This window comes from Podarcis pityusensis (genome assembly GCF_964106645.2).
Source record: "Podarcis pityusensis genome assembly, chromosome: 8".
Classification (NCBI taxonomy): Eukaryota; Metazoa; Chordata; class Lepidosauria; order Squamata; family Lacertidae; genus Podarcis; species Podarcis pityusensis.
Window position 1 is genome coordinate 56,926,578 of NC_138033.1, and position 27,224 is coordinate 56,953,801.

A 27,224-nucleotide genomic window follows, 5' to 3' on the forward strand; every position below is an offset into this window, starting at 1 on the left:
CGCACTCCTTTCCCTAGCTTGAGAAACTCAAAGCAAAACAACAACAACTAACAAACAAACATAAGCACAGCCATGCAAAATAAATTGAGGGGTTGCTTGAGCACGATTAAGCATGCAGACTTGCTCAACTTATTTCAGCTACAAAATACAAGGTGTGGGGTTTTGTTTTTTGCAGACCGCAGAACTAAAAAAGCGAATTATTTGACTCCCCCTCACACGCAACAAAATTTTTGTCAGATGTATATTATGCGCAGGCTCACATGCACACAGAAACCCAAATGTGCCCCAGAAACCTGCAGGCAGACTGGGCTTGTTCAAATCAATGTGAAAATTCAGGCTCACTCATATCAACACTGTGCACGGTTCACTGGTCCCCAGTTCTGAGTTTCGCTCTTATTTTCCATCCCTTTTCTCCCCAGGGATAAGCCAACCATGTTCATGGGCAACAGCTCCCATTAACCCTGGGAGTTGTAGCCAAGACCACCTAGAAGCCTCCACATTGGCTATCCCTGCCCTATGCAAGGTTCTCCCTAGCCCCTCTCCCCTCCCCCACCACTACTCCGTCCTTTTGTCTCCCACACCCATGGGCTTACTCAACCACTCTGCTTCCGGGTTGCCCAATCTAGCTTTGCCACCGCCTGCATTCCATTTGCTATCCTTGTCTGCCCAGGATTTCTATCTCTGCCCCTCCTTCCTTCCTGGAAAAAAAAAAACAGCTCACAGTTATCATACCCTCAATTCCAGTATGAAATTCTTCATAGCCAAACTTTTAAAAAAATAAATAAATAAATTCCACTTCATTCACAGATGCAACATCGTTTGCAAACATTTTACCAGGGGCATCTACTTCCCAAACAATCAGAGAACGTGATGACATCACAGCACTTCAGCCAATGGGGAGGGAGATCCCAGGCAACTTTCCATTTATAACTTGCTAAAAATAATAATAAGCCAGGAAGACAAATGTGTGCACACACTTGTAAGCGATATGCACGTGTATCTTAGGGTAAAAGCACACCTACCCTCGGGTCTATCACCAAATAAGTTTTGATATTCATGGCTTCAAGGTAAGGGTCTCTGAGGTGTCCATTCCCATCTTCCACTTCATAAGCTTTGCCTAGGTGACTGAGGGTTGCTTCTGTGATGTGTACACGGCTGGAGAGAGGAAAGAGACAGGAGCACAAAAGACTTGAAACATTTGCAGAAAGGTCACTGTAAGTTATTCATTTCCATATCAATGGCTGCTGTTGACAAGTCTGTGCTTCTCAACAGCTTCACGCCTTGGAAGCCAAATCCAGGATCCTGGCAGCATTGCCATTTAACAGCTTTGCTTATTTGCAATCCATCATAGCACAATTGTTCATGCACTTCTCACTGGGCTTTGTGCAGTGCCTTCAGTTTTATTCTCTTTTATTAAGGAAGGTATGTAGGATTTATCTACTGCTTAATTGTCAAAACCTCCAAGTGGTTTAAATAAATTACGCATTAAAAACACCGATAATATCAGACATTAAAAGCACGTTAACCTAAAATTTTCAAAATAAACGAGCAGTTTTCAAAGCGCACATTATAAAATAAAAGTTGCACATTAAAATGCATGTCCCAGTTTGCATGTCTGGATAGGCTTCCTTCAGCAATGTCAACAAAAAGGTTTCAGCAGTATAGTACTGTACAGAGAAAGCACCTGCCTAGTATCAGTGGGCAGGGAGTACCAAAGTGCAGGTGTTGCCATGCTGCAGGAATGCTTCCTTGCAAGTGTGGAACAAACGTTATGTAGCACCCTTTCTTTCAGCAGTGTGGGAGATGAGGCAAGCAAAATTTAGGCTGTAAAGCTGTTAAGGCACCGATCTGTCTCCCCCTCTCTTGTGTTTGTCTGCAAAGCACTATGTATATTCATGGCGATATGATTACTATTATTATTAATAGATGCCATCATGCAGCAGCATTCAGCACCGCACATGAATTTAATGCAAGCAAACGTTAATTATATGCACAGTGACTCACACATGGATTAGCTGTAGCCCTAGGGATCATTATAAAATATACACACTCTCAATACTTGTGCAAACTGCTAATCTCATTTTCAAGGACAGCTTGCGTGTGCTTGGGGAGGCCGTCAACATTAATTCAAATTTATACCAAAAAACACTCTTCCCTCCACCACCCCTCTCTGAACAAGTTGCTGAATGGCTCTCAAAAAGGGCTGGAAGCTCTCGAGGGCAACATCTAGATATATTACACAACGCAGAACCATCCAAGAGTTTACTCAGCTGGCTAGCCTCACAGTTTCTCAGGCAGTGTTCTGAAACAATCCAAGCTGTAATGCACTAAGCTCCAAATACATATACACACACCTTCTTTCGGTTAAATAGTTTCTTCCCTGCAGATTCCTATCATTGGGGTTGTTCTCCAAAAGGGAACCAGCTACCCAGATATATAATCAGCAAGCTATATTTGTTTTTAAAAGGAGTATTGATTTTTATCTGTGTTTTAATTACAATGGTTTTATATGCATTTGTGTGTGTTTTTTTAAATTGGTTGGTGGATTTGACCTGTGCTTTACCTACAGGTCTTATTTGGACACCACTTGGAGAGCTCTTTGATAAAACTCTTTAATAAATTTGTCCATGGGCAGAGTTGAGCTTCAGTGTGGGGGGAGTTGCTAACACTGTTTTAATTATGTAAATCAACATCTTATACTGCTTAATGTGATCATTTGTTTACTTAAACTGTTTCATTTGCTTGCTAGCTTCCAGCCAGTTAATTGTTATTATTTATGCACTAGGAAAAGCTTCAGCAATGCCAACACTCAGGATCTGGGGGCAGGGAGGGGCAGGGGGAGGGGCAGGGGATTATCCAATGACAGAAGAGCATCTATGCTCATATATAAAAGAGAATTAACCAGATGGTTGTGAGCCATTTCAATGATGGATTGGGTAGGCATGGTATGGAACCATGCAAACTATCAAAACCATGGTCAAATCCATGCCATGTGCTTTACATGTATGGTCTGGATGTGGCCTTTGTGGCTTATACAGCGAGCAACCACGACAAGACATCAAATGATAAATGCATGAAAGGAAGAAAATCAACCACCAAAGAACATCCATAGACTTTAGAGGCAATAAACAGCCCTTCTTCTGAATAGCGTGGTACAATGCACATTACTCAAGTTTTGCTCATAGCGTTGTGAAGATTCCACACGTCTCCAGCACCACGACAAAAAGGGCATAATTTCACCAGGCTTCTTTCCCAAGTGAATTACACCTTCAGGTTGGGGAATCCTTACCCAGGAACTCCCGCAGATTCCATTCGGTTAGCTAAGGAGACATCGTGAGACCAAACGTCGTACTGCCATTTCCGAAGCCCTATTACACCGCAGAGCACGTTCCCAGAGTGAATGCCGACTCGCATATTGATGTCCACTCCTGTGGCTTCTCTCACTTGTCTGCAAAACAGATCAGAAGAGGATTGGAAGAGGTGCCTACTCTTCCCCCATCTTAATGCCTACAAATTTATGCTGGCGCTTTAATTCTCTCTTAATTACTGCAAACACCAATGTGAAATTTAGGGATGTGCTCAAGTCAACAGCCAAAATGAGAGAAGAAGTGGGATGGATCGAGTGTTTTAAACAAATTGGAGTAGGCTTCATCTATACAAGCAATGGAAGACAATGGAATATAGGAAAATGACTTATACTGAGCCAGACCATATGCCAATTTAGTCTATGCTCATGAGTAGAGGAGCATTGAATACAGAGAGAAACGAACCATTATCTCTGATGCTTTCACGTGTTTCTTTAAATACTTGCCCTTGTTTTATCATACACATTAAATGCAGTGGCTCAATGGTTTGCAGTAACCATCATTTAGAACCCAAGCCATAGTCTGAACTTCCAAACACAGACTCAAATAATGCTTTAGAACTGCTTGCCTACTGTCATTTTAGGAATGCAGGAAACTGCTTTATGTTGAGCCAGACCATTGATCCATCTAGCTTGGTGTTGTCTACATTCACTGTTCAAGGCTCTTCAGAGTTTCAGGCAAAAGCCTTTAACAGCCATGCATGGAAATAACAGAGAATGAACTCAATACGTTCTCCATTCAAACCATATGCTTCACCACTAAGCTATGGACCCTCCCCAACTTTGGGCCAATTACTATGGCCTCATTCTCTACAGACTAGCTATGAGCTGTAACCAAGGTTTGTCCTGTGGTTTACAGCTTGTGCTTTGTCAGCACAGGTAAACCATGAGCCCAGTTTGGATGCTGTGCTTAACAAAACTATGATGGAACAGCAAAACTACTGGAGAGGAATAAAGAGGCCACAATCTCCTCTCCCAGAGCCCACACTTGCCCATTAATGCTAAGCCATGGTTTGGCTTAGTGTGATGTACAAAACAGGCGGTTGACAGCAACACTTTTTTCTGTCCCCATGTTGGGGACGTATACTTTGCACACTACTATGTAACCTATTCTCATGTCTTTAGTTCTACCTTGTTAATGTTTCCACATATTATTTAAACTCATTTTTTTAAAGTACATACTTTATAGCTTCGCACATGTCGAGGCCCATTTTCACACAGTTCTTGGCATGTACTGGCAAGGAAACAGGTAATCCCGAGACACAGTAATAACAGTCTCCCAGAATTTTTATCCTCATGCATTCATTTTCCTGCAAAACAACAACAACATGCGAGTCATCAGAAACGCTGCAAATATGAATTAGCAAGTATCTATCTTAAGGAACACAAATTATAGGCTTTACTTTGCAGAACAAACAAATCTGAGCTTATCTGGAGCTGCTGTTTTACTATCTCTGTTCTGAGGAACTCTGGGGCTCCACAGGAGTTTGTTTTTTTTCCAGGGACTATGAGAAATCATAAAATTACAGAGTTGGAAGGGTCCCAAATGGCCATGTAGTCTAACTCTCAGCAATGCAGGAATCACAGCTAATCAGTAATGGTGGACAAGCTTCTTTGAAATGTAAGTTGTCAACCATCAACAGTTTTCCCCTACGAAGCTCAGGCAGAAGGAAGTCCTGTTGTACATACGGAAATGGGTCTTGAAAATCAACACAGAATTAGGGATGTTGGAGAATTCCAGCAAAAACAGAAATGACAGTGGAAATTGCCAATGTGTCCTTATTAGGCCCATGTCTGGAAGCGAAACAAATCAGAATATTCTGCTGCAGTTCGTCTTCTGCCAAAACTAACATTATCCGTCTCGCTAGCTGCTGCAACGAACAAATTATATAAATTATGTTGTTACCTTGTTATTTAACCCTACCCATTTCACTGCAAAAGAAACACAGATCAGGTGGGAAAACACAATCACTTAATTACAGGCATCTCCCCACTTACATGGGGGTTATGTTCCAGGGTAGCACGTATACGTGAAATCATGTATTGAGGAAAACACCGCCTAAAAAGCCTATAAACACCCTCTAAACCCCTGGAAACCCTTGAAAACCCCATGAGATTGCAGTTGCAAAGGGTCCTGGGGTTGCACTAGTCGTTTTTTTGCTATTTAAAAAGCTATATTTGCAGTTTTCGTGTCTTTTGCAGTTTAGAATTGATTTATTTCCAGGCACCACGCATATACACGGTTGTGCACAAGTTGATCACGTGTGTACATGGGAAGACGCCTGTATTGTTCGCAGACTGAAAGCAGCAGCAACCACAAATACTGATAACGTAAGCAACGCTGCGTGTGATGAACACAGGGAAGAATGGAAAATGAGGACTCCTTACATCCCTCCCCATAATGGTCTGGATAATTGGTTAGCCTCAGTATAAATCTTTTCAGAAGTTTAGCAAGGCCACCTCCTCATCCTTCTCCAGTCTCCGCAAACGTTTAACAACCAACATGCAAGGAATTGTATGAGAAACAAGAAAAAATTGAAAAAGGAAGACAGAACTTTAAACATCTTAATTATGCATTTATGCCATTTTAGCACACAAGTTGTTTCAGTACGTTTAGTGATTCAATTCTACCACATCCATTAAGGCTTAATTAAGTTAACATCCCAATTGCTTCTTTGCCTTTAATGAGAGATAGTTCAGCGACAGAACACTTTTAGACCATAACTCCCTAATCATGAGCATTTATAATATTAATAGATTGGAAATGGTTGGAAATAGAACCTTCCATAAATAGAGACAGATGCTCATACCCATAAATCCCACATGCTCAGTACAGTGAACATTACTAGTACTTTGAAAGAATATAATATAATATAGATTGAGGCCAGAGATTCTGCAGACACAGAAAACTCCTTTGTGCTAAAATGGCATGTTCAACCTATCAACTGCTATTAACTATTATAATGTAAGAGTTTGGGAGATTTAAAACTTGTTAAATATAACTTCTCTTCATTTGCAAAATACAGAACATAGTAAGTAGTAATTTACACAAGATTCAGATGTAACAGCCAAACCAAGGTTGCATCATTGCCATGGCATCACAATTGTCAAGCTTAAGTTCTGCCTTTGTCCTCCAAACCAGAACTGGAACCAACGCATGAAATCTGTTTACCAGTCAGATTTGGAGAAAACCATAGTTTGTGAATCTGGGTGCAAATAGCAAATAATGGCTGTGCTTACACATTCTGTTAAACCATGATTCAGCACACGCAGGCGTGAGCTTGTATGCCCCCTTCATCTGCAAGGAAAGTTGGGTTTGGGAACTTTCGGTTTCACTTTTAACTATAGCTTGTACATTATCCAGACTAACAAACTGGGGTTAATGCTTAACATTAACGGAGGTTATTTTCATACATGTCAACTTCAACTTTTGAAGCTGGCTAGTTGAAAATAACATTAGCAATGGTTAGCTAAAGTTCCTGGTTTGGATAATGCAGGAAGCTGCTGTTAACTTGAAGGAGAATCTTCTAAAGTCCTCTTGGCCATATAGGAGGAGAGGAAGGAGGAGGAGGAGCATGCAAGCTCAAAGCTCCCTGTGGCTTGTTCCCATGGTGCTAAACCATAGTTCAGTGTGACATCCAAATACAGCCAATGGTTTGCCCAAACCCAACCACAGTTTAGCTTACATGTGAACCAGACCATCGCACCGTTACCAGTGGCAGAGCTTCACGCTCTGGCACTGGGGGGCGGAGAGCAGGCGGGGGCGAGGCACGCAGCCTGCGGGGGCAGGGCGCTCAGCGTGGGCGGGGGGCAGCCACGATGGCACCCTGGAGATCGCGCTGCCGGGGGTGGTGTGCTCCCCCCGCATTCCTCTTCCTCTGCCAGTGACCGTTACTACACCTTATTAGTCTCAGTGTAATAATAGTTGGAAGGATTTATCTATAATTACTGTATTTACTCAAATCTATTGCTCACCTTTTTTGGCCAAATTATGTTGCAAAAATTAAGGTGCACAATAGATTTGATGGCACATTTACATTCGCCAGCAAATACTTTTTTTGGTTTCAAGGTTTTGAAAATGGAGGTACGCATTAGATTCAATGGCACACTAAGATTCAAGTAAATATGGTGTTCAAAACATAATAATATTTAAAATGACAAGAGGCTTCTCTATCTAACAAGAAGTTGCTTACCTTTGCTATTTGATCAAATTTGCCAAAGAGTTCATTCAACATCACCACGAGCTCTTTGGGAGAGCAGTCACTTGCCAGACGAGTGAATCCTACAATGTCTGCATACAAGATGCTATGCAAGGAAGCCAAAATCAATTAAATTGTTTTTCATTTTCTACATCAGCGATGTAGATATTTAAACTTTGTGGACATTAGCTAAGAACTGCACACATATGCACCAAATTATGGGTTACATTCAATGTTAGTTCCACTCAAGAGTAGGCCCATTGAAATTAATGGATGACCAACTTAGGCAAAACCAACATTAACTACAACCCTTTAATCATCTACTCTACTCCTCACTGAAATGGCTCCCCTGGTTTCTGACAGCAATTGATTCACATGCAAAACTCACTTGCTCTTTCTTTCCCCCTGCAAGATCAACTGTCCATCATTTTGATCGTTGGGATATACAGCCTTTAAGAGTGATATATGCTCTGAAGTTTCACATATTCCACTAAGACTAGGGCTTTTAGTGTGGCAGCATCTGCCCACTGGAATGTTCCTCTAATAGACATCAGGCAGGCACCTACAGTACTGAAGCTCACCTGTGCACCCAGGCTTTCCCTTGAGGGGTGATCCATGTGTGTTGATCCAATATAGGGCTGCCATATGTCTGGAATATCCCGGACACAGCCGGGATTCATCTGCCAAAAATAGCATCTGGACAGATTTTTTGGAAAGCGACAAAAATGTCTGGGAAAACCTGGGTATATGGCAGCCCATATCGGAAGTGGTGGTTGGTTGGTTTGTTGTTGTTTTTTGCAATTTTCCTAAAAAATAGGTTTAAAACTTCTTTATATATATATATTTTGTAAAAAACAAAAAAGCTCAACAACTCCCCCCCCCCCCCAAAAAAGAACTCTACAACTTTGGCCCAAATATAACTTTGGCATTATATTTTCCATTTGTTTTATGCATAAAATTTTATAGATTTTATCCTGTTCTTTGCCATGTTTTGCTTAATGCCGGTGGCACAGAATTTGTTGCAAAACAAATAAATGGAAAGAACTGGCAAGAACTAGTATACTGGGACAACAGAAAGAACTATTAACAGAACCAGAACGAGTTACACAGCTCACCTAACATTCTGGTGCCGTTTCACATACAGGCTGTGGAAGTTATTGTCGTGCTTCTTCCTGTCATTGGTTTCCTTCAGGCGTTCTATGATGGCTAGTTTCATTCCCATAGAGATATGAGCCGGCAGTATCGATAAAAGCAAGCTTTCCTAAGAGGGAAGAGCAGGTCTTATTCATTTTGCTTTATTAGCACTTATGCTACACCCTTTAAGAGTAAATACCTGCAAGAGCGCCTTGTCTCATATACATCCTCTAAAGCACTTCAATCTGTGCAGCTAGCAGTGTTACAAGTACTTGTAAGAAAATGCTATCTTAGTGTGGCTGCACCCACACTTTGGAACTCCTTGCCTATTGACATCAGGCACTGTACTCTTTTCAGCGCCTGCTAAAAACACTTTTTCTTAAAGTCACGTGCAGAATGGTGACATGAGTTTTAATCTGGTTTTAGCTTATTTTTTATTTAATTTTTTAAAAAATGTTTTAAATAGTTGCTTTTACTGATAATTTCATTGTTTTATTATTATTATTTTTGTAAACTGCTTACAGGATTGTTGCTTTTTAAGAATCAAGTCGTTTATAAATGTTATGCCCACTTAAGGGGCTCCTTACAATACGTCCACCTTACAATTCCATTAAAATAAAGGAGGAATCAGAATGACAAAGAGGCAAGGTCTGCAGTCAGAAGCCACAAAAACATTGCCTACCTCATAAAGTTCTGAGAAATGCAAAGTAACACTAATATTTTTTTTAAAAAAACTAAAAACGTCAGCGTTAGTGGTGGTGAGGGTCATAGAAATGGAAATAATAAATTGCTGTGCCGGAAAGGTGCTCATTAATTCAGCCAAAAACATGGTCCAATGTTCTCTTACAATGGAAGTTTTGGAATGAGTTCAATTACGGTGGTTTTACTCCAGCCGTTTTGCCAACTCCTTTTGCACATGTATGGGTGTCCTTTGGTGAGTGTGAACAACCGAATACTTCTAAGTACGACCCATTACAGAACTTGCTGACAAAGCGATGATCTCCTGGTATGGCTGAATGATGACGTTAAAAGAGCTAGAAAGTGTGTACATGTTTAAAGCACTGATTCACTCACTTGCTGCCTCTTTTCAATCTTCAGCTTCATTTGGACTTGGATGCACTTTAAAGTATATCTGTACAGATCCCACGAGGCATCCTGCATCTGATGCTTGTGGAATGCACCCATCAGGTTACCACAGAGAAAAATGAAAGCATTGGCAAGCACCTGAGGAAATAAATAAATGCCCCAACATCACAAACTCAACATTTTATAAGCGAAATAATCTGTGAACTTTATTAAGGCTAAATCAGCTTGTTTTCTGTTCTCTTGCCCAGCACTTGACAAGAGACTCCTGGCCCAAGTTTCATTACCCAGTCAATACAACTGCACATTATATGTAAGTTTCCATATTCCTGCACCAGCTAATGTTTCCCCCAAAGTTAGCTAGATATCATGGGGTTATTTTGTTTTACTTAGATGTATCTATGTGGTGCTACATGGTGCTAATAGTGAACTGTGAATATCCTTAAGGGCTCTAGCTTCACTCCTTCCATAGCACAAGGGGGAGCAACAAACCATGGTTCCTGGCTTAGTGGTATGTCCTAACCAGGAATCATGATTCGTTTTGCTCCAAACAAAGTATGATGTAAAGTCAAGGTTTGATCTGTTTACAAGTCATGGTTTGCTTCAGTGGACCAGAGAACATGGCCTCAAATGCTGATCTCAATGTTCGAGCAGGCTAATACTGGTACAGGCCGTTATTCAGATAATCTGGTACCATATGAAAAGCTAGTTCATAAAAGAAGTGCAAGTGATCCTTCAAAATCAGGGGTGGGGACCCTTCTCTTGCTAGCAAGGCAGATCCTTACGTCCCCACCCCAGCTGGGCCAAATCTAACAGGTGGGTGGAACCGTCCCTCATCTGATATCACTGTAGAATCAGGTGAAGCTGCACTTTGAAGTCCCACTGCCGGGACTTCAAAATGTAACATGAGCTGTTTGAAAACCCTTCTGCAAACATTCCTGCGCTGCTCTTTGAAGCCTTTGGTTTTCACAGGTCCAAGGCCAAGGAGCAGTGCTAAGAGGAAGAAGAGTTAGCATGTGATGGAGAAAAAAGACCCTTTGCCTAAGACCCTGGAGAGCTGCTGCCAAGCAGAGTAGACAATACTGGCTAGGTAGACAAACAGTCTGACCTGATATAAAGAAACTTCATGAGTTGCTTCCTAGATAAGCCTCCCCCGCTACAAACACACACACACACACACACACACACACACACACACACAAAAACACACACACACACACACACACACACGAGAGGCGTTGATCTTGGAATATGAAGGAATCAGGGAAGATCAACGGACTCAATAATGCCGCTACCCATCAAACAGAGATCCTGAAAAGTTTTGAGTGTGGATAGTGACATATAATATTCCAACAAGTAGGCTTGCAAAAAAATATCAGGACTGTCTCACCACAATTTTGCATTTTAGTGTTTTTCTGTCTTACTTCTTTGATATCAGAACTATCTGCTCCATGTGCAATCAGAACTATCTGCTCCATGTGCCAAACCTTAATCTTTCAATATCTGTAGGGTGATGCAATTTTTTCACCCCATTTGAACCTGAAACAAAAAAACTTCTACTCTCTCCCTTGACTGGCTATAATAGGCAAAGTTTATTTCCTTTTAACAAGCCCTTTGTAGAAAAGGTGTGCTTCCTCTCGAACTCAGGTACGAACGCAACACTCATTTAGAAATTGTGAAAGAGATTGTGCTTGTTCAGTTGAAAGGTAATTGGGGAGAAAATTAATGAGTGTATATAGGCAAGCACTTGTGATGGTGAACAGTCAGGCAGCAAGAACATTGCTTTGAGAAGGACCATGATTTAATAGCCAATATTAGCAAACTGAAGCAACATCCAAGCCTAAGGAAATTAAATCATCTACTACAGTATTCTGATGAAGCTCCAATATATACACTGTAACTGAGACAAAAAGGAAATTACATATTTTAATAACTTGGGCAGGTTCTCTCCCCACCCCCTTTTTATGCTGTTAGAATAGGGGGAAATTAACCAACAAAGACAAAAAGACATAGCAAATGTTACAAAGGAAGGTTTAATAACCTAAGAAGAGCCTGCTGGATCTGGCCAATGGCCCATCTGGACCAGCATCTTGTTCTTGCAGTGGCCAACCAGATGCCTGTAGGAAATCCACAAGCAGAAGCAGAACACAACAGCCCTCTCCCCTCCTGCAGTTTCCAGCAGCTGGTAGCATTGCTGCCTCCAACTACATGAGCAGAGCAGAGCCATTGTGGCCAGTAGCCATCAACAGCCTTATCCTCCAATTTGTCTAATCCTCTTTCAAAGTCATCCAAGCTGGTGGCCACCATTGCCTCCTTGTTCCATCTTTTGAACAACTTTTTCTCTTTTTGCAACCCAGAAGAAACCATAAACTGTAAAAGCGTCCTTGGCATAAAGGAGGAGGGCAGGCTACTAATAGCTGGGCCCATTCTGCATATCCAGACAGCAGGTTGCTCAGCAATGGTAGCTACAGAATTTTGAATGCGAAGGCTTCAGAATATCTCCTAGAATAGCTAGGGGGGAGGATGATGGAGTTACACATAGGATTTCTCATTTATGGGTTTTGCTAGCACCCAGTAACTAATTATGAGACCAGGAATGAATTTTCCTCCAGGCAAGTCAAACTGGCTAGCAACTCAAGTGGAGGGTTGGTTTTGTTGTTGTTCTAAGAGTGTGTGTGTGTGTGTGTGTGTGTGTGTGTGTGTGAGCATGAGTCTTGGCTCTCTTTCACAAGTCATCCTAAGATTTCTGGTTTGAACCTGCCTTCTTTGCTGGTGGTACACGTTGCCTAATTCACGTAGGTTGACTGGAGGGGCTGTGAAACGGACAGTTCCTGCCTTCAGTCAAAGAGTTGGCAACAGGGAGTTGACTTGTAGCACTCAAGCAGGCAGGAATTAGCAACATGTGCCAATTGTTATTAATCTAGATAATAGATTAAGTTGTCAAATAACATTCATCATTTGTGATTTACAGTTTCGTAGGGACAACATGCTACAGGTTTTAATTCTTCTCTTCCACTCCAGTTTACAGAACTACGATGGGGCTAATTTTAAATCCCCTAAAGGCATTTTTAAAAACCCAAGCATTTCCATCACTGTCACTTTGGCTCAGTTCAAACATCATGTCCAACCATGGTTTGCACGAATAGTGCTGCGAAGTTCAAAACATGGTTTAAAAATAACCCTTCTGGATCAAGCCAAAGGCTAATTTAGTCCAGCATCCTGCTTTTGACAGCAACAAGTCAGGTGCCTTTGAAAAGCCAAGTACCAGGCAATGAGGGGAATAACTCTCTCCCACTGGTGTTCCCCAGCAAATGAGGTTCAGATACACGCTGCCTCTGATGCTGAAGGAGGCATATAGCCATCATGATGATTAGCAATGTACAGTGGTACCTCAGATTACATACGCTTCAGGTTACATACTCTTCAGGTTACAGACTCCGCTAATCCAGAAATAGTGCTTCAGGTTAAGAACTTTGCTTCAGGATGAGAACAGAAATCGTGCTCCGGCGGTGTGGCAGCAGCGGGAGGCCCCATTAGCTAAAGTGGTGCTTCAGGTTAAGAACAGTTTCAGGTTAAGAACGGACCTCCAGAACGAATTAAGTACTTAACCTGAGGTACCACTGTATAGCTTCCCGTGGATTTTTTTTTTTCTTAAACCTTTGGAAATTACGCTTTTGGAAGCTCATCTGCGGTGCCGCCCCTGCCCCCAATTTATGTAGTTACAGCTGGTGCCATCTCTTTTTGCTTTTCAACAGGAGCTGAAAACATGGTTGTTTACATAGGCATTTACAGGATATTAGCATCTAGACTGAGTGCTAAGTTGTAGTTTGGCAGTGTTGATCAATTGGCTTGCTTTACCTGCCCTTTGTTTTACTGTGATTATATTGATTGTACCCTTTTGTCGCTGGGATCACTTGTGATGAATGTCCGGTGAGAAATCTTCAGTGGATAAATACATTTAAAACTGCTTGCTTGGTTTTGTCTCTCTCTCAGCACTCTACTTCACTTGTTTACTCTTCACAAGTTCACTGTGCCTTCTGTAGCCTCTGAAGGCAGAGTGGTGGTCACAACCATGGTTTGTCAATCCACACATCATGCCAAAACTTTGTTGGTTAGTCAGCCATGGATTCCAATTCTTGTTAGCCAACTGAAGAGCATGGTTTGGCAATTCTGACATCACTGTAATCCATAGTTTAATGTCCTTAACTATGGCTTGTAATGATTTCTGAACCAATCCTGAGCATAAGACTATGCAAGATCTGGCCATTGGTGTGGGGTGGAATTTCCCCCCAGTGCTTTCTTTTTACCATGGAAAGCATTCCATTGCTTAAGATCAACAGTAACAATGAATGGATGTCAATGGCAAATACAAAATTTGGTAAGCTTGTCAATTTCAAAATTTTGTTACTTTGCTTACTAAAATAAACATGTTGAATTCACCCAATGTTGTGAATTGCTCTGTGCAAATTACCCAAATTTTCAAAGGAATATTTTCCTCCCCCCCCCCCCCGAAAACCAGCATGACTGGTTCTGGCTTGTTGTTAGCAAATCAAAGAGGCAAGTCTGAGAGCAAAACAAGAAGGATCAATATATTAGTGTAGTCAAGCAAAAATCCCATTCCACTTTGTAACCACAACATTTTAACAGTTAAACAATTCTTACAGCCATTCAGATGTCGGCTTATTCTAAGTGCTTTCTGCCCCTTTAACTCTGCAGGGGTGATGTTGGTAGACTTAAGACTGAGTCAATTTGTGGTTACTAACAACTATAAAGGAAAATGTTTTATTTTATTTGATGTTATGTTTCCTCTAAATCCTGGAATGACTATACAATGAATGGGCTGGAGAAAACTTTTAAACAAATGAGTACATGCATTTAGTGGTTCGGTGATGTATTTGGTTTTAGAAGAAAAATCACATCATTCTCCAGGTTTGAAATCCAGCCAAAACTATGACCAGGGAACTTAAAGAAAGCTTATAGAAAGCATTCAAAGCTGAACTAGTCCACAGTTGCCGATCCAGGCCACATTAAGCAATATGTGAATTTCTCACATATGAACTCTGTATGAATACATATAACAGTAACCAGTTCTTCCTACCACATTCCACTCTCTAGTGGAATATATGCAGGCATTCAACACAAAAAACAAAACACCCCAGGCTTATAAATAACCATGCACTGGCCCAGTTAAGCCAAGCAAGCAAGAAGAGGTATAAATGAGCTTTTTGGTCACTCATGCAAGCACTTTCTCTCTATGTGAGGAGTGGGGAACCTTTGGCCCTCCAGACTATGCTGAACTAAAATGCTCCATCAGTGCTAGTAGACATGGCTGATGACCAGGGGTGGTGGAAGCTATAGTTCAGCAACATCTCAAGGGCCAAATGTTCCCCATACCTGCCCTACATGATGTGCCTGAATACAATGCAGAAGAATTCAATGTACCATAGCTTCTCATGGCATCTTAATTAACAACTTTTGGTCCACATTATACATTTAAAGCACACAGCTTCCCTCCAATAATCATGGGAACTGTAGTATACCTCCCCCCCCCGAGCTACAATTTCCAGCAACCTTAGCAAACTCCAGTTTCCACAATTCTCTGGAGGAAGCCATCTGCTTTAAATGTATGGTTTGGATCTGCTACAAGTTTCAGATCAAGACAGGATGCTTAAATGAACTATACACACCCTCAGCCTCCTCCTCACACGCCTGGCCAAATCTGGAGGGCAAACACTGTACACATGCACTGAAGCGAAAATTAAATAAGGAAAGGAAAACAGAATACGGCAGGAGATCCCATCTTAGAACTCTTACATAATGTGCAACTTAGCCCCAACATTCTCCAGATATCAGCCCCCAATGTATCTTCCTGGAATTCTCTCTCTCTCTCTCTCACACACACACACACACACACACACCCTGCTGATTGGATCCCTGAGGACCAAATATCTTGAAATGAGGAGGAAATTGTTGTTAGAACCCATTTCTTGGAAAGACTGAAGTCAATCAAGTGTGATTCAGGGTGTCAAATGAGCATTTAATATAAAGGAGATGCCTCAAAATGTGCAAGTAATCAAAATTCAAAGGAAAATTGTTCCCAAAAAAATTTGTTAAGAGATTTGTTAAAGAGAAGAAAGGAGAGCAAAGTGTTAAAAAGAAGGGCTTGCATCATTTCACTAAGTAGCAATCATTTGGGGAAGGAAATGGGTTACCTCACCCTTCGAGACATGACGCACACACCTCAACTATGTGGATCCTGAATCAGAGCGGCTTTGCCCCTTTACACTGAGCTGTTTATCAGATTTCAAAAGCTTCATGACTAGACCCCTGGTGCTTGCCAAGCAATTGTGAAAATTCACTGGCAGGGTGCAACTGGCGCACAGACCAGTGTTACAAAGCCATGAGAATTTCTCTTTCCCTTTTCCAAGTAATTTAGGAACACACCCAACCCTCTTCATGAAAAGCCAAACATTCCCTCTCGGTATTTATCATGAATTATAACATTGTGAAGAGGATTCTGGATTGCCCAGCAGGAAACATTTTGCTTTAACTGAAAAATAATAATTAAAAAAATGAGATACAAATGCAGGACTTGCGTACTCTTCACAATCTGCTTCCCAAAACAATTTTACTGTCACTTCAGGTAAAAAAATTCAGTGGGTGCGATTCAATTCAGCAGGTGCATGATCAAACTTTCTGTACTCTGTGTCCAAATTCTGTAACTCTGACAGACACACACACACACACACACACACACACACCAGAAGGGGGGAAAAAGAGTTTTACAGCCTGACTTCCTAGACTGATATTGGTTTTACTGCTTGATAAATTTGTCCAAGATTCTTTCTGGCTCCTGGAAAGAATGCCACCAGCTTTATGAAGCCAACAAATGGGAAACAGCCAATATCCACATGGAAGAACAACAAAGAATAAATATACACCCAGAAAACAACACACTATATCCCAAGACAACAGAAAAGCACAACACAGCTATTTCTAACTACCACTTATTCTTCTAACATACAAGACCAAATGTGAATATAAAGTTGTATTTTAACTGCTTAACTAAACTGACTAAAACATTTTGATCAACTTAAAAAAAACTGGGGAAGTCCTTATGAAACCTCTTCTAAGATTATATGGGCTATGACACACATGTGCATTGATAAAATATTCTTCTAGCTTCTGAAATTTTGTGTTTTGTCTATACGTTTAGCTAAATCAAAGTTTTAACCCCTACAGACCACCTGAAAATTGCTGAGAGCCTCAGCAATTGTATTTATCCTATTTGTTTACATCCTTCAAGGAGCTCAATGTTTCTCTCTCCCTTCTCATTTAATCCTCAGAGAAACACTCTGAGGTAGGTTAGGTTGAGAGGGAGCGACTGGCCCAAGCTCACCCAGTGAGCTTCAAGGCTGATTGGGAATCTGAACCCTGGTCTCCCAGGTCCTAGTCTAGCATTCTAATCATTCCACCACACAGGTAATGGACCACAATGACTTTTCAGCCAGTTGTAGCATTTGTTAACATCTAATCCAGCATCCTGTTCTCACGCTGCACCACTAGATGCCAGTGGGAAATGCACAAGCAGGAAAACAGCAGCACAGCACTCTCCTCTCCTGTGGCTTCCAGCAATTGACATTCAGCAGTATTGCTGCCTCCCAACTGTGGAGGCAAAGCATAGCCATCATGGCTAGTAGACATTACAGGAATCAAGAGTCCTCTCCATGAATTTCTCTAATCCTCTTTTAAAGTCATCAGGGTTGGTGGCCATCACTGCCGCCTGCGGGACTGAGTTCCATAGTTTAACTATGCGCTGCATGGATAAGTATACTTTAGTTTCCCTGTCTTGAATCTTCCAGTGTTGAGCTCCACTGGATGTCCACGGCATCAAAATGCACATGTTGCAATCACTTATACAAACCTTTGCCTTACCTGACGTGGAAGAGTCGGGTGGTCCTGCTTGTTTTGCGCTACAGCGATGCTCAGGACTACAATATGGGAGAGCGCTGAAACGCTGCTGACAATCACAGCATCTCTCATTCCCAAGGGAAACATGGTATAAGCCGTAAAGATGATGAACAGAAAGAATGGCACCTGTTAAAAAGAAACGAGATCCTTGATGTTTTCCAAGCACCTGTCAAAAATTACGGAACAAATGATAGGTTTCAAGAGAACAATGGAAGCTGTGAAGGAACCAGTACTCAAAAACGCTTTCAGGGAACTGGGTAAGAACAGCACAACTTCCACTTCTATAAATGGGTTAGGGAAACCACTGTGTTAATCAGAAACATAGGTAAAGGGCAGGTAAAAAAGGTAAAGGGACCCCTGACCATTAGGGTCCAGTCGTGACCGACTCTGGGGTTGCGGCGCTCATCTCGCTTTATTGGCCGAGGGAGCCAGCGTACAGCATCCGGGTCATGCGGCCAGCATGACTAAGCCGCTTCTGGCGAACCAGAGCAGCGCACGGAAACGCCATTTACCTTCCCGCCGGAGCGGTACCTATTTATCTACTTGCATTTTGATGTGCTTTCAAACTGCTAGGTTGGCAGGAGCAGGGACCGAGCAACGGGAGCTCATCCCGTCGCGGGGATTCGAACCGCTGACCTTCTGATCAGCAAGCCCTAGGCTCAGTGGTTTAGACCACAGCGCCACCCGCGTACAGGACAACAATCAATAAACTGGGACATAGCCCCAGCAAGACAGAGGTACAGATGAAGGGTACTTCATCTGTCTGAGGAGTTAGCATTCTGGATAGGGTTGCATTCCATCCAGTTATTCTTCTGATCTAATGGGCAGTGTATTATAGGCCAAAGTATCTCACTGCACAGGGGGGATGGGGGCTTGCCTCCCCTCTTACCCCACCCTCCCATCTGCTCTCCAAAAATCCAGAGAGATGTCTCCTTTTACCACACCCAGGCATATACAGGAATGTTTTGTATATGCCCATTGCAGTCAACCAATCAAATCTTCCTGCCTGCTCTTTTCCCTCCCTTTCTAGCTCTAGTTTGATGAAACATTTCTCCAAGGCACACCCACATCTGTAACTCTCAATGGTGCCCTTAATTGCTCATAATCAAAGCAGCATTAATTTTGCAAATTGATGTCATAATTAAATGACCCCCCCCTTGCAGGTGATTAGCCATGCCCATTTGCATAATGAGCAGTGTCTGGGGATATTCAGACAGCCCCAGATTTGAAGGCAGTTGTGTTTTCTTTTAAAACATGCGTTTTTAAATGAGTGTATATAAACACAGCAGAAACACATCCCTTCCCAGAGCCAGTGGGCAGAATATTTGGACTTGGGCTAGAGAAACCCAGGGTGCAATCCCTGCTCACCCATGAGGCTCACTGGGTGACCTTTCATCAATTGCTCATGGGAGAGGTAAGATGAAGACATACCCTATCTTTAAAAAGCACATTCAAAATACTGTCCCCACCCCAAGCAGAATCCTGGAAACTGTAATGTACCCCCTTCACAGAGTTACATTTCTCAACACCCTTAACGAACTACAGTTTCCAGGACTCTTTGGGGGGAATGTGCTTTAAAGATATGGGGTGCATGCAGCCCAAGATTTTGGAGGAAGCCTGATAAGGAACCCTATTCAATGCCATGAGCAGCTTGGAGGAAGGGGAAGATGACAGATTAATAGATAAAAATTAAAATACCTGTTCCCATGCAGCAAGTTGAGGAGTCTTCCCTGCGGCAAAAATGGAGACATATCCTATGGCCAGCAGGCAGATCCAAATCACAACAGCAAACAATTTCAGCCGACACCAAAAGAAGTATTCGAAGTAAACCAGAACATACATGACTATGAAAATTATGAGTGCTGTGCCGACTGTAATAAGGTAGGCAAGATGATCTCCCGCTGGCTAAAAAATAAAACAAAAGTCACCAAAACACATACCACAGACTGTATGCATGTTCTCATTCTTCCATAGCACAATCTCCCAACAACCTAAACTTCTAAAGGCATCATAACTTCATAAACTAAAGCACACTAGCAACACAAGAAGCTCCCTTTGTCTGACCTGGTATATCTGATCATCTACCCTAGAAGCAGAGAACCCTCTCTGTATGTTGTTGGGACTACAATTCCCATCATTCCTGGTCACAAGGGAAGGAATCTGTTTCAGTTCGAGACTATGAAATTTGAACTTTCCAAAACAATATGCAAACCAAAACATACTTATTCTCCAAAATCCATACTTATCCAAATTCTGTGATGCAGTTATCCAGCCAACTAGTTTTACAAATATATGCATATATAATAGGAAAGCATGAGAAAATGAAGGTATCAGTGCAAATAACGTACAAAACTGCACTATTTTATAGAAAATTGCTTTCAAAAATGTGCACTTTAGTCAAAATTGCATATAAAAATGTGTCTATTAGGGAATAGTACACATTTAAATGCTGTTGAATTTTCATATGGATTTTTTTTTAATTGAAAAATTGCAAATTGCTTCAAAATGTGGAGAACTGAATTGAATATTGAAAAAATGAGAAACTGGGAGATCCTTCCATTTCTGCTTTGCAACTTTTAAACTGGAAATCCCACTGGATCTGTTAGTGCAGCTCAGAACCTATACCCCACTGCCAGGATAAAAGTATAACTCCTACTACAGCAACAAAACCTCACATTGTATAAATACTTCAAGTATTCACAACTTGGTATTCACAAGCAATCCCCACTGATAGTATTGTATTCTGGTAACAATTAGATTTAAGCCCAGTATTGAACCCTAAAGCTCCTTAGAAATGTGCAGCACCTTAGCAAATCCTCCCTCTCCTCCTGTGTACTGACCTCAGTTTTTCTAGGTGTTTTTGGCTGCTACGAATGAATGCACGCTGACCTGAACTAGCACAACTGGAAAATGAAGCATCTGGTGCCCCTCTTGCTACAGATCCCTTTTATAACCTAGAGCAAATTACTTTGGGACTTCATTCCAGAGCCCGAAGAGCAAGAACAGAGGCATCTATATCTACTCACATGCTGGGTGAGGAGAACGACGATGAGGGTTGCACAATAGGCAATGACGATGAAGAGCAGGAAGAAGAGGAGGGGATGCTGTTGGCTTGAGTAGCGGTACTTCTCGTACAAAGGGTCTGTTATCTTGCAGCCTTCATTCTCGTTGAAGAAGTATTTGCCTTTCGCTGGCATCTTAATTCTGGCTGGGCCACGGTGGTGCCTCTCCCCCTCGCGATAGGCAGGGCAGGTCTGCACTGCTCCAAGTAGCCACCTCCGGTCAAGTAGCTGCTGGGTCTGCCTTGTTTGGCCACATCAGCAGACTCGCGCTCTGCGCTCGCATCTCTTCTTATAAGCATTAAGTCCTCCAGATCTCAGCATAAATTGGAAGAGAAGCACCCTCCTCCTCCTCCGCTCCCAAGCCATGTGCTACTCATCAACAGTTCCACACATGGTGTCCACCCCCCCCCTTCTTCTTCCAGACTTGATTGCTATTTGTGTTGCGGATGGGAGGCTGCTTCTATTTCGCCGTGTTCATTCAAACATCTTGCACATGCTGTCAGTTATTCCCTCAGATTACTGCTTTGTGGGGCAAACTGCAGAGGAAAGACAGAGAGAGGTAGGGTTTTGTGCATTTTAAAAAATGTATCAAGTATAGCAGGTGCGTCTTTGTCTAAGAAGAGTGCATGTTCCTCAGCCCCAATAAAGTAAATATTATTTAACAACAAGGTCAAAATACACACACCTTTTCTCCTCTCAGGATGAGTGAGTCACAACAACGATCCCTTTAAACATGATGCTCATCTTATGGTAACAAAATACTGTAACATTGTTGTCAGCGAACGATTATTACTCAACCGTTTTTCTCCTGCAATATTCAGTATTGTAGTCCTTTTCATTCATCCTGCCATTATCCACCCCCACCCGCTCCAAGTACATTGTTAAAAGGTTCGTGGGAAATATTAGAGCAGCCTTGTATTTAACAAGTCACCCAGTAGTCACAGGCAACCAGCAATTCCATGCAGGCAAGGGATTAAGGACACAAGAAGAGCCCAACTGGATCAGGCCAGTGGCCCATCTAGTCCAGCATCCTGTTCTCACAGTGGCCAATCAGGTGCCCATGGGAAACCCGTAAGCAGGACCCGAGCACAAGAGCCCTCTCCCCTCCTGTGGTTTCCAGCAACTGGTATTCAGAGGAAAGTTGGACCAAGGCAAGTAGGTAAGCAAGTAGGTAAGTGGAGGAAGAAACTAATCATTCCATCCCTCCTCCACTTGGTGACTATGCTGGCCAAGGAGAAGGATCAACCATGACAAGCAAATGGGTGGAAGAGGAATGTCCTCCACCAATTTGCTTGACTGAAGGCAAATGTTTTCACTAGCCAACTTAAGAAGCTTGTAGCCTGCATGCCCATGCTAGCTGTGGAACATGCTTCTTTTCTTCCTCTGAAGCCAAAATGAAGAAGGGGAAAAACTTTGTGGTGAGTTCCAAGGCTGCATTAGAGATGTCACCTGGTTAAAGAAATTTTGGCTGATGAATCATGTGGTTTTAAGTCTATCCATTAATGTCTCTTTGTGTGTTGAAACAATAGTTTCGAATCAATGAAATAATTATTTTGGATGGTGTGTCATAGCAGACATAATCAACAAAAAGGCATTTATCCTGTGTTCAAGAGAGGGGAGGATGCCTCTTCTGAGAAGGGGCTTTCCATCTCAGGTTTTTCTAGTGTGCTGTTTTTAAGTATTAGTATTTGGTAGAGAAAACTAATATGCATTTTAACTAAACTTAAATAACCGTTGAAGCCCTAGAAAGTACATTTATTTTGTTCTGACATTTCTATACTGTCCAGCCAACTGTGTCCTCACAACAGTTCACAATTTCATACTTTAACTATCCAGTTCTGTACTAGAAATTTAGGGGATGGGCAGACTCTCTTCTATGGGATTAGCATTTAGTTCTAGGCCCCAATTCAAAGTACCCATGTTAGTGTTTATAGCCCTAAATGAATCAGGCTGTGAATACTTGAAAAACCACCTCCTTCCCTATAGACGTCCTCAGGTGCTAAGACTGGTAGAGGGGGCCCTCTTGCTAGTTCCTCTACCCTCAGAAGTCAGATAATGGCAGCCTGGGAGGAGCATTCTCTGGTGGCCCCAAAGTTGTGGAATTCCTTCCTCACAGAGGCTGGTCTGGTACCTTCATTATACAAATTTCAGCAAATGCTGAAAACACACTTCTTGACCCTGGCTTTTGAAATAATAATAATAATTTTATTATTTATACCCCGTCCATCTGGCTGAGCTGCCCCAGCTACTCTGGGTGGCTTCCAACACATTTAAAAACATAATAAAACATCAAACATTAAAAACTTCCCAATACAGGGATACATACGAGATATTTAGGACCCACTTCATTTATGTGATTGCAGGTTGATTTAAACTGTTTCTAACATTGTGTTTTAATTGGTGTAATCAACCCTGGAACCTTAGGGTAAAGGCTGGGTAATTAATAGTAATAATAATGAGACATCTGAGAGGATATTTCTAGCATTATTTCCATTTACATAGTGAGCGAACTGAGGTTTTCCTAAAGTTACCCCGCAGTTTGTAACAAACCATCCCTGTACACAAAAGAGAGAGGCTGGTCCCACTGGGTCTTACTCCCAAGAAAGCATGCACAGGATTGTAGCCTACAGCACATTAAAATATTGAACCCAGTTCCTAGTCCACTAGCAGTATTCTACTCTGATTGTAATTCTCTCCAGAATTAACATACATGTGCAGTTGACTCACAAGCCTAAAACCAGGATGGGTGGGGTTTTCCCCCCAACACAGCTGTACCAGACATGAATAGCCAGACTTAAAAAAACCCAAAATATAAAACCTGAAGCTGACGAATGCAAACACTGGGAGCAAAATTACTTCCATGGCAACAGCAGCATTACATGAACAGTGGACAATGAACAAATTACGGTTCTCTAGTAATAACCAATGGCTTTCAAAAGTGGGTCAATATATGAAATCCAGTATCAGGAAAGACTTCCTATAGGAAGTAAGTGAACTATAGGGAGGGGGCAAGTGAAAAATGAGGGCTAAGCATGGCTTGGGAAGAACTTGAGGACTTGGTATTGTAACTGCAGCTGCTTTGGTACAAAACATCCATCTCCATGGCACCCCTTGGCTCCAATTCAATAGGAAGAGAGCCCCAGAAGAAAACGGGTAAGCAAAACCAGATGTAGGCCAGTTATCTGCCAGTGATAAAATGGTTACTTAAAATATACAGGAGTACACAATGAGTCCTGCTGATGTTAGCAATGGTACCCAACAGGGCAAGTCCTAAAGGCTGAACCAATTGTTTTGAGGTTTAACTGGAAACAAAAGATCTTGGGCAGGACCCAGAAACCTAGTCTATGTGCACACAAAGATTTGGACAGCGGGGGTTTTGGCTCCCTCTTCCTCTCTGAATAATGAACTCTCATCCAGGAGTGCCCTTCAGATGTGGCTGGATTTCAACTCTCATCGCCCCTACCTAGAATGGTCAATGGTGTGTGATGGGAGCCCTGTTCCCCCTCCCAGAATGGTTTAACAATCCATCCCTCCTTCACAGGGAACTCTGAGAACTGTAGATCTGTGAAGGCAATAAGGGTCCCTTAAAAACTCTCAGCACCCTTAGTAGACTACAGCTTCTTTGGGGGAAGCCATGACTGCCTAAAGCGGTATCACAGCGCTTTTCAAAGTGGGATGGTGTGGATGCGGCTATACACCCTGGATGTGTGTGGGGTCTCGGCATTAATCCTGGCATGTCTGGAGAGAGGAGTCCCACACATGCATGTGTCTACTTCCTCCTCTGAGACAAATGAAGCTGTTGCAGGCAGAAGCACTTCCTGCTGTTCGGAGCTTCTTGACCTCAGACTATAGGAGTCCACAAAACAGCTATTTATAACGAAGCAAGGATGAAGCAGCCTGTACAGAGAGGGAGTCACCCGACTTGGTGAAATGTTTTGACATTTGATTAAAGCAAAGCCTTACTGACCTTCAGCAATAAAAAAAAGCCTTGATCTTCTTACAATGCCTTGTTTTTAGTTACCCAAAGGCTCATTTATCAACACTAAATTGAAAAGATGAAAGTAAGAGGCCTCCTTTGCCTCTGTCTCTGGGAAAAGCCTCCTCCGACCCCCTTCACTCTTGACTTGTGCACCTGGGCACTCAACTAAGCAGTCCTATAATAGGCAAGGACAGATAATTAAGCCGACTGATTTCATACTTGAAAACAGGGGTGGGGAACCTTTTTTGGGCCCTGGTGGGAGAGATCTTTATCTTCTTCCCATCAGGCAAATGACAAGTGGGTGGTCCCACCTCACAGTTGGCCAGTTGGGTGCACGGGGAGACAGTGGCCAAGCAGGATTGAACTGAGCTTCTCAAGGGAAGTCTCAAAGGTGGAGTTCACACATTACAGTAAACCATGATTAGCAGCTTACCATGAGAACCAGTGAGGTGGGTGTAGCGGTTGGGAGCACTGGACTAGGACCTGGGAGCCCAGGGTTCAAGTCCCCACTCAGCCATGAAGCCCACTGGGTAACCTGGGGCTGTTCATCTCTCAGCCTAAGCTGCATCACAAGGCAGCTGTGTGAGGGTAAGATGGAAAACGGAAGAAGCACATGCACTACCTTGAGCTTACTGGAGAAGGCGTGAGATGTAAACGCAGTAAACAAATAATAAATAAAGCAAAGAAGGAGCAGGCTGCCAGGAAGCTTGGCTTAGTGTAACACCTGAACCAAGGCTGTGGCTTTGAGCTTCTCCCTAATAAGCCATGACCAGAAAGAAAGAACAAACCTTGGACTCAGGGTTGTACTTTTTCTTAACCCAAGGGACAAAACCCTCAGTAAAACCAATCAATTGATTTTCTTGCAATTAAATATACAACTATTCTTGCACCACAGGGAGCTGTCATATTTCAGTATGCCACTGGCCTTCTCAAGACAATTCGCCCCCACATGCCTCGTATATTTGTCAGACAAAATACAATACTCCACAAGTTTTAATTTGATTTCCAGCCCACATTTGAATCCATTTATCACACCAAATATTTTCCCCGATCGACATAACCAGCTTCTACATAACTCACGCTGAATTTGACCCTCTGTGGCCCTCTTACATAACCCTTGCAGAGTGCCCCCTTGCGGAATCACCTGTTTGTCACACACAGAACCTGTATCTCCAACACCAGAAAAAAACTTTGACTCAGTTTAAAACACAAGGCACATAAGGACACAAAATGAGCTCTGCAGCATCAGGCCAGAAGCCCATCTAGTCCAGCATTCTATTCTTACAGAGGCCAAGCAGATGCCCCAATGGGAAGCTCACAAGCAACAATGCTTTCCCCACTGTGATTCCCAGGAACTGGTATTCAGAGGCACAATGCTTCCGATAGTGGAGGCTGAACACAGCTATTGTGGCTAGAAGCCACTGTCAGCCTTATCCTTCATCCAAGTTGGTGGCCATCACTACCTCTTGTGGGAGTGAGTTCCACAGTTTAACTATGGAACCTCATCAGGGTCTTGGACAAGAACTTTTCCCTTTGCAAGTGCCCAGTGATTGCTTTAGGCACAGCTGGCTTTTGACTGCAAGGCCCTGAAACCCACAAAAACACAGAATCTCTCCTGATCCAATAAGGAAGCACTGAATGAAGAAACAGATTTTCACTTACACAATGGGCACATACAGGAAATATGCAAAGATTGCTATGGGATGTTGAGTACTAAAAATCAATAAATGAAGTGTTGGTGCAGACACAGTAGCAGAGAAAAGCCAATCCAAATTTAACTGAAAGTAAAACAAAGAAAAGGAATTGTACTTTGCTAAGTTTAATCGTTCTTGGAAAAGAAGAAGCTAACAGCTCATCTTTGCAGTCTATGGAGTAGACAGCAGGTCATCACACTTTATGCCTGTTGGTTTTCACATGACTGGCAAAGCAGCAGTTCTACTTGTTTATAGGCAAAGGTAAAATTCTCATAAGAAGAGATAAAAAGGAAACACATCAGTCAAATTAAAGGATGTCCACAAATACATGATCTTCCTTCAGTTTTTTGGCTAGCCATTAAATTTACTGTGAAGAATGTATGTACGTATTTGTATAAAATATCCTTTTTGTTTAATCAGCTGAAAATCTCAGAAATTAAATACTGGTCAACTTCACTCTAAAGCAAATCCATGGTTTGTTAAACAAGCCATGGGTTACCCCACAAACAAACAAACCATGGCTTGTTTCTCCAAAATTTCTAGTTCATTTTTCAACTACTGGTTACCTCGAACCTTTTCAGCTCTGTGAATGTCTGGTGTGGGATGGCTAAGCAAGCCATGGTTGAAGATGGGTGCTGGGTTTGTATGTAACGCAAAACCATAGCTAAAGAAAACCAAGGTTTGTAAGCAGTAAACAAACCATAGTTAAACTGATGGTCAGGATTCACAAATAACACC

At 42.2% G+C, this 27,224-nt stretch overlaps 1 protein-coding gene across 4 annotated transcripts in view; it reads right to left on the reverse strand.

Annotated features, from left to right (window-relative positions):
• Positions 1–27,224, reverse strand: part of ADCY7 (adenylate cyclase 7) — a 79,336-nt gene that overhangs the window by 25,081 nt on the left and 27,031 nt on the right. For all 4 annotated transcript variants that reach the window (XR_013989270.1, XM_081015498.1, XM_081015497.1 and 1 more), the window contains exons 2-10: positions 20,778–21,349; positions 19,450–19,656; positions 17,716–17,877; positions 9,772–9,921; positions 8,679–8,824; positions 7,558–7,669; positions 4,547–4,674; positions 3,290–3,448; positions 1,023–1,155 (exon numbers count right to left, since the gene is read on the reverse strand). Coding sequence is in view for 3 of the 4 variants with exons in the window: in XM_081015498.1 (XP_080871624.1) it covers positions 1,023–1,155; positions 3,290–3,448; positions 4,547–4,674; positions 7,558–7,669; positions 8,679–8,824; positions 9,772–9,921; positions 17,716–17,877; positions 19,450–19,656; positions 20,778–20,948 (1,368 nt within the window). In the remaining variant the exon portion in view is untranslated. The remainder of the gene's footprint in view (positions 1–1,022; positions 1,156–3,289; positions 3,449–4,546; positions 4,675–7,557; positions 7,670–8,678; positions 8,825–9,771; positions 9,922–17,715; positions 17,878–19,449; positions 19,657–20,777; positions 21,350–27,224) is intronic.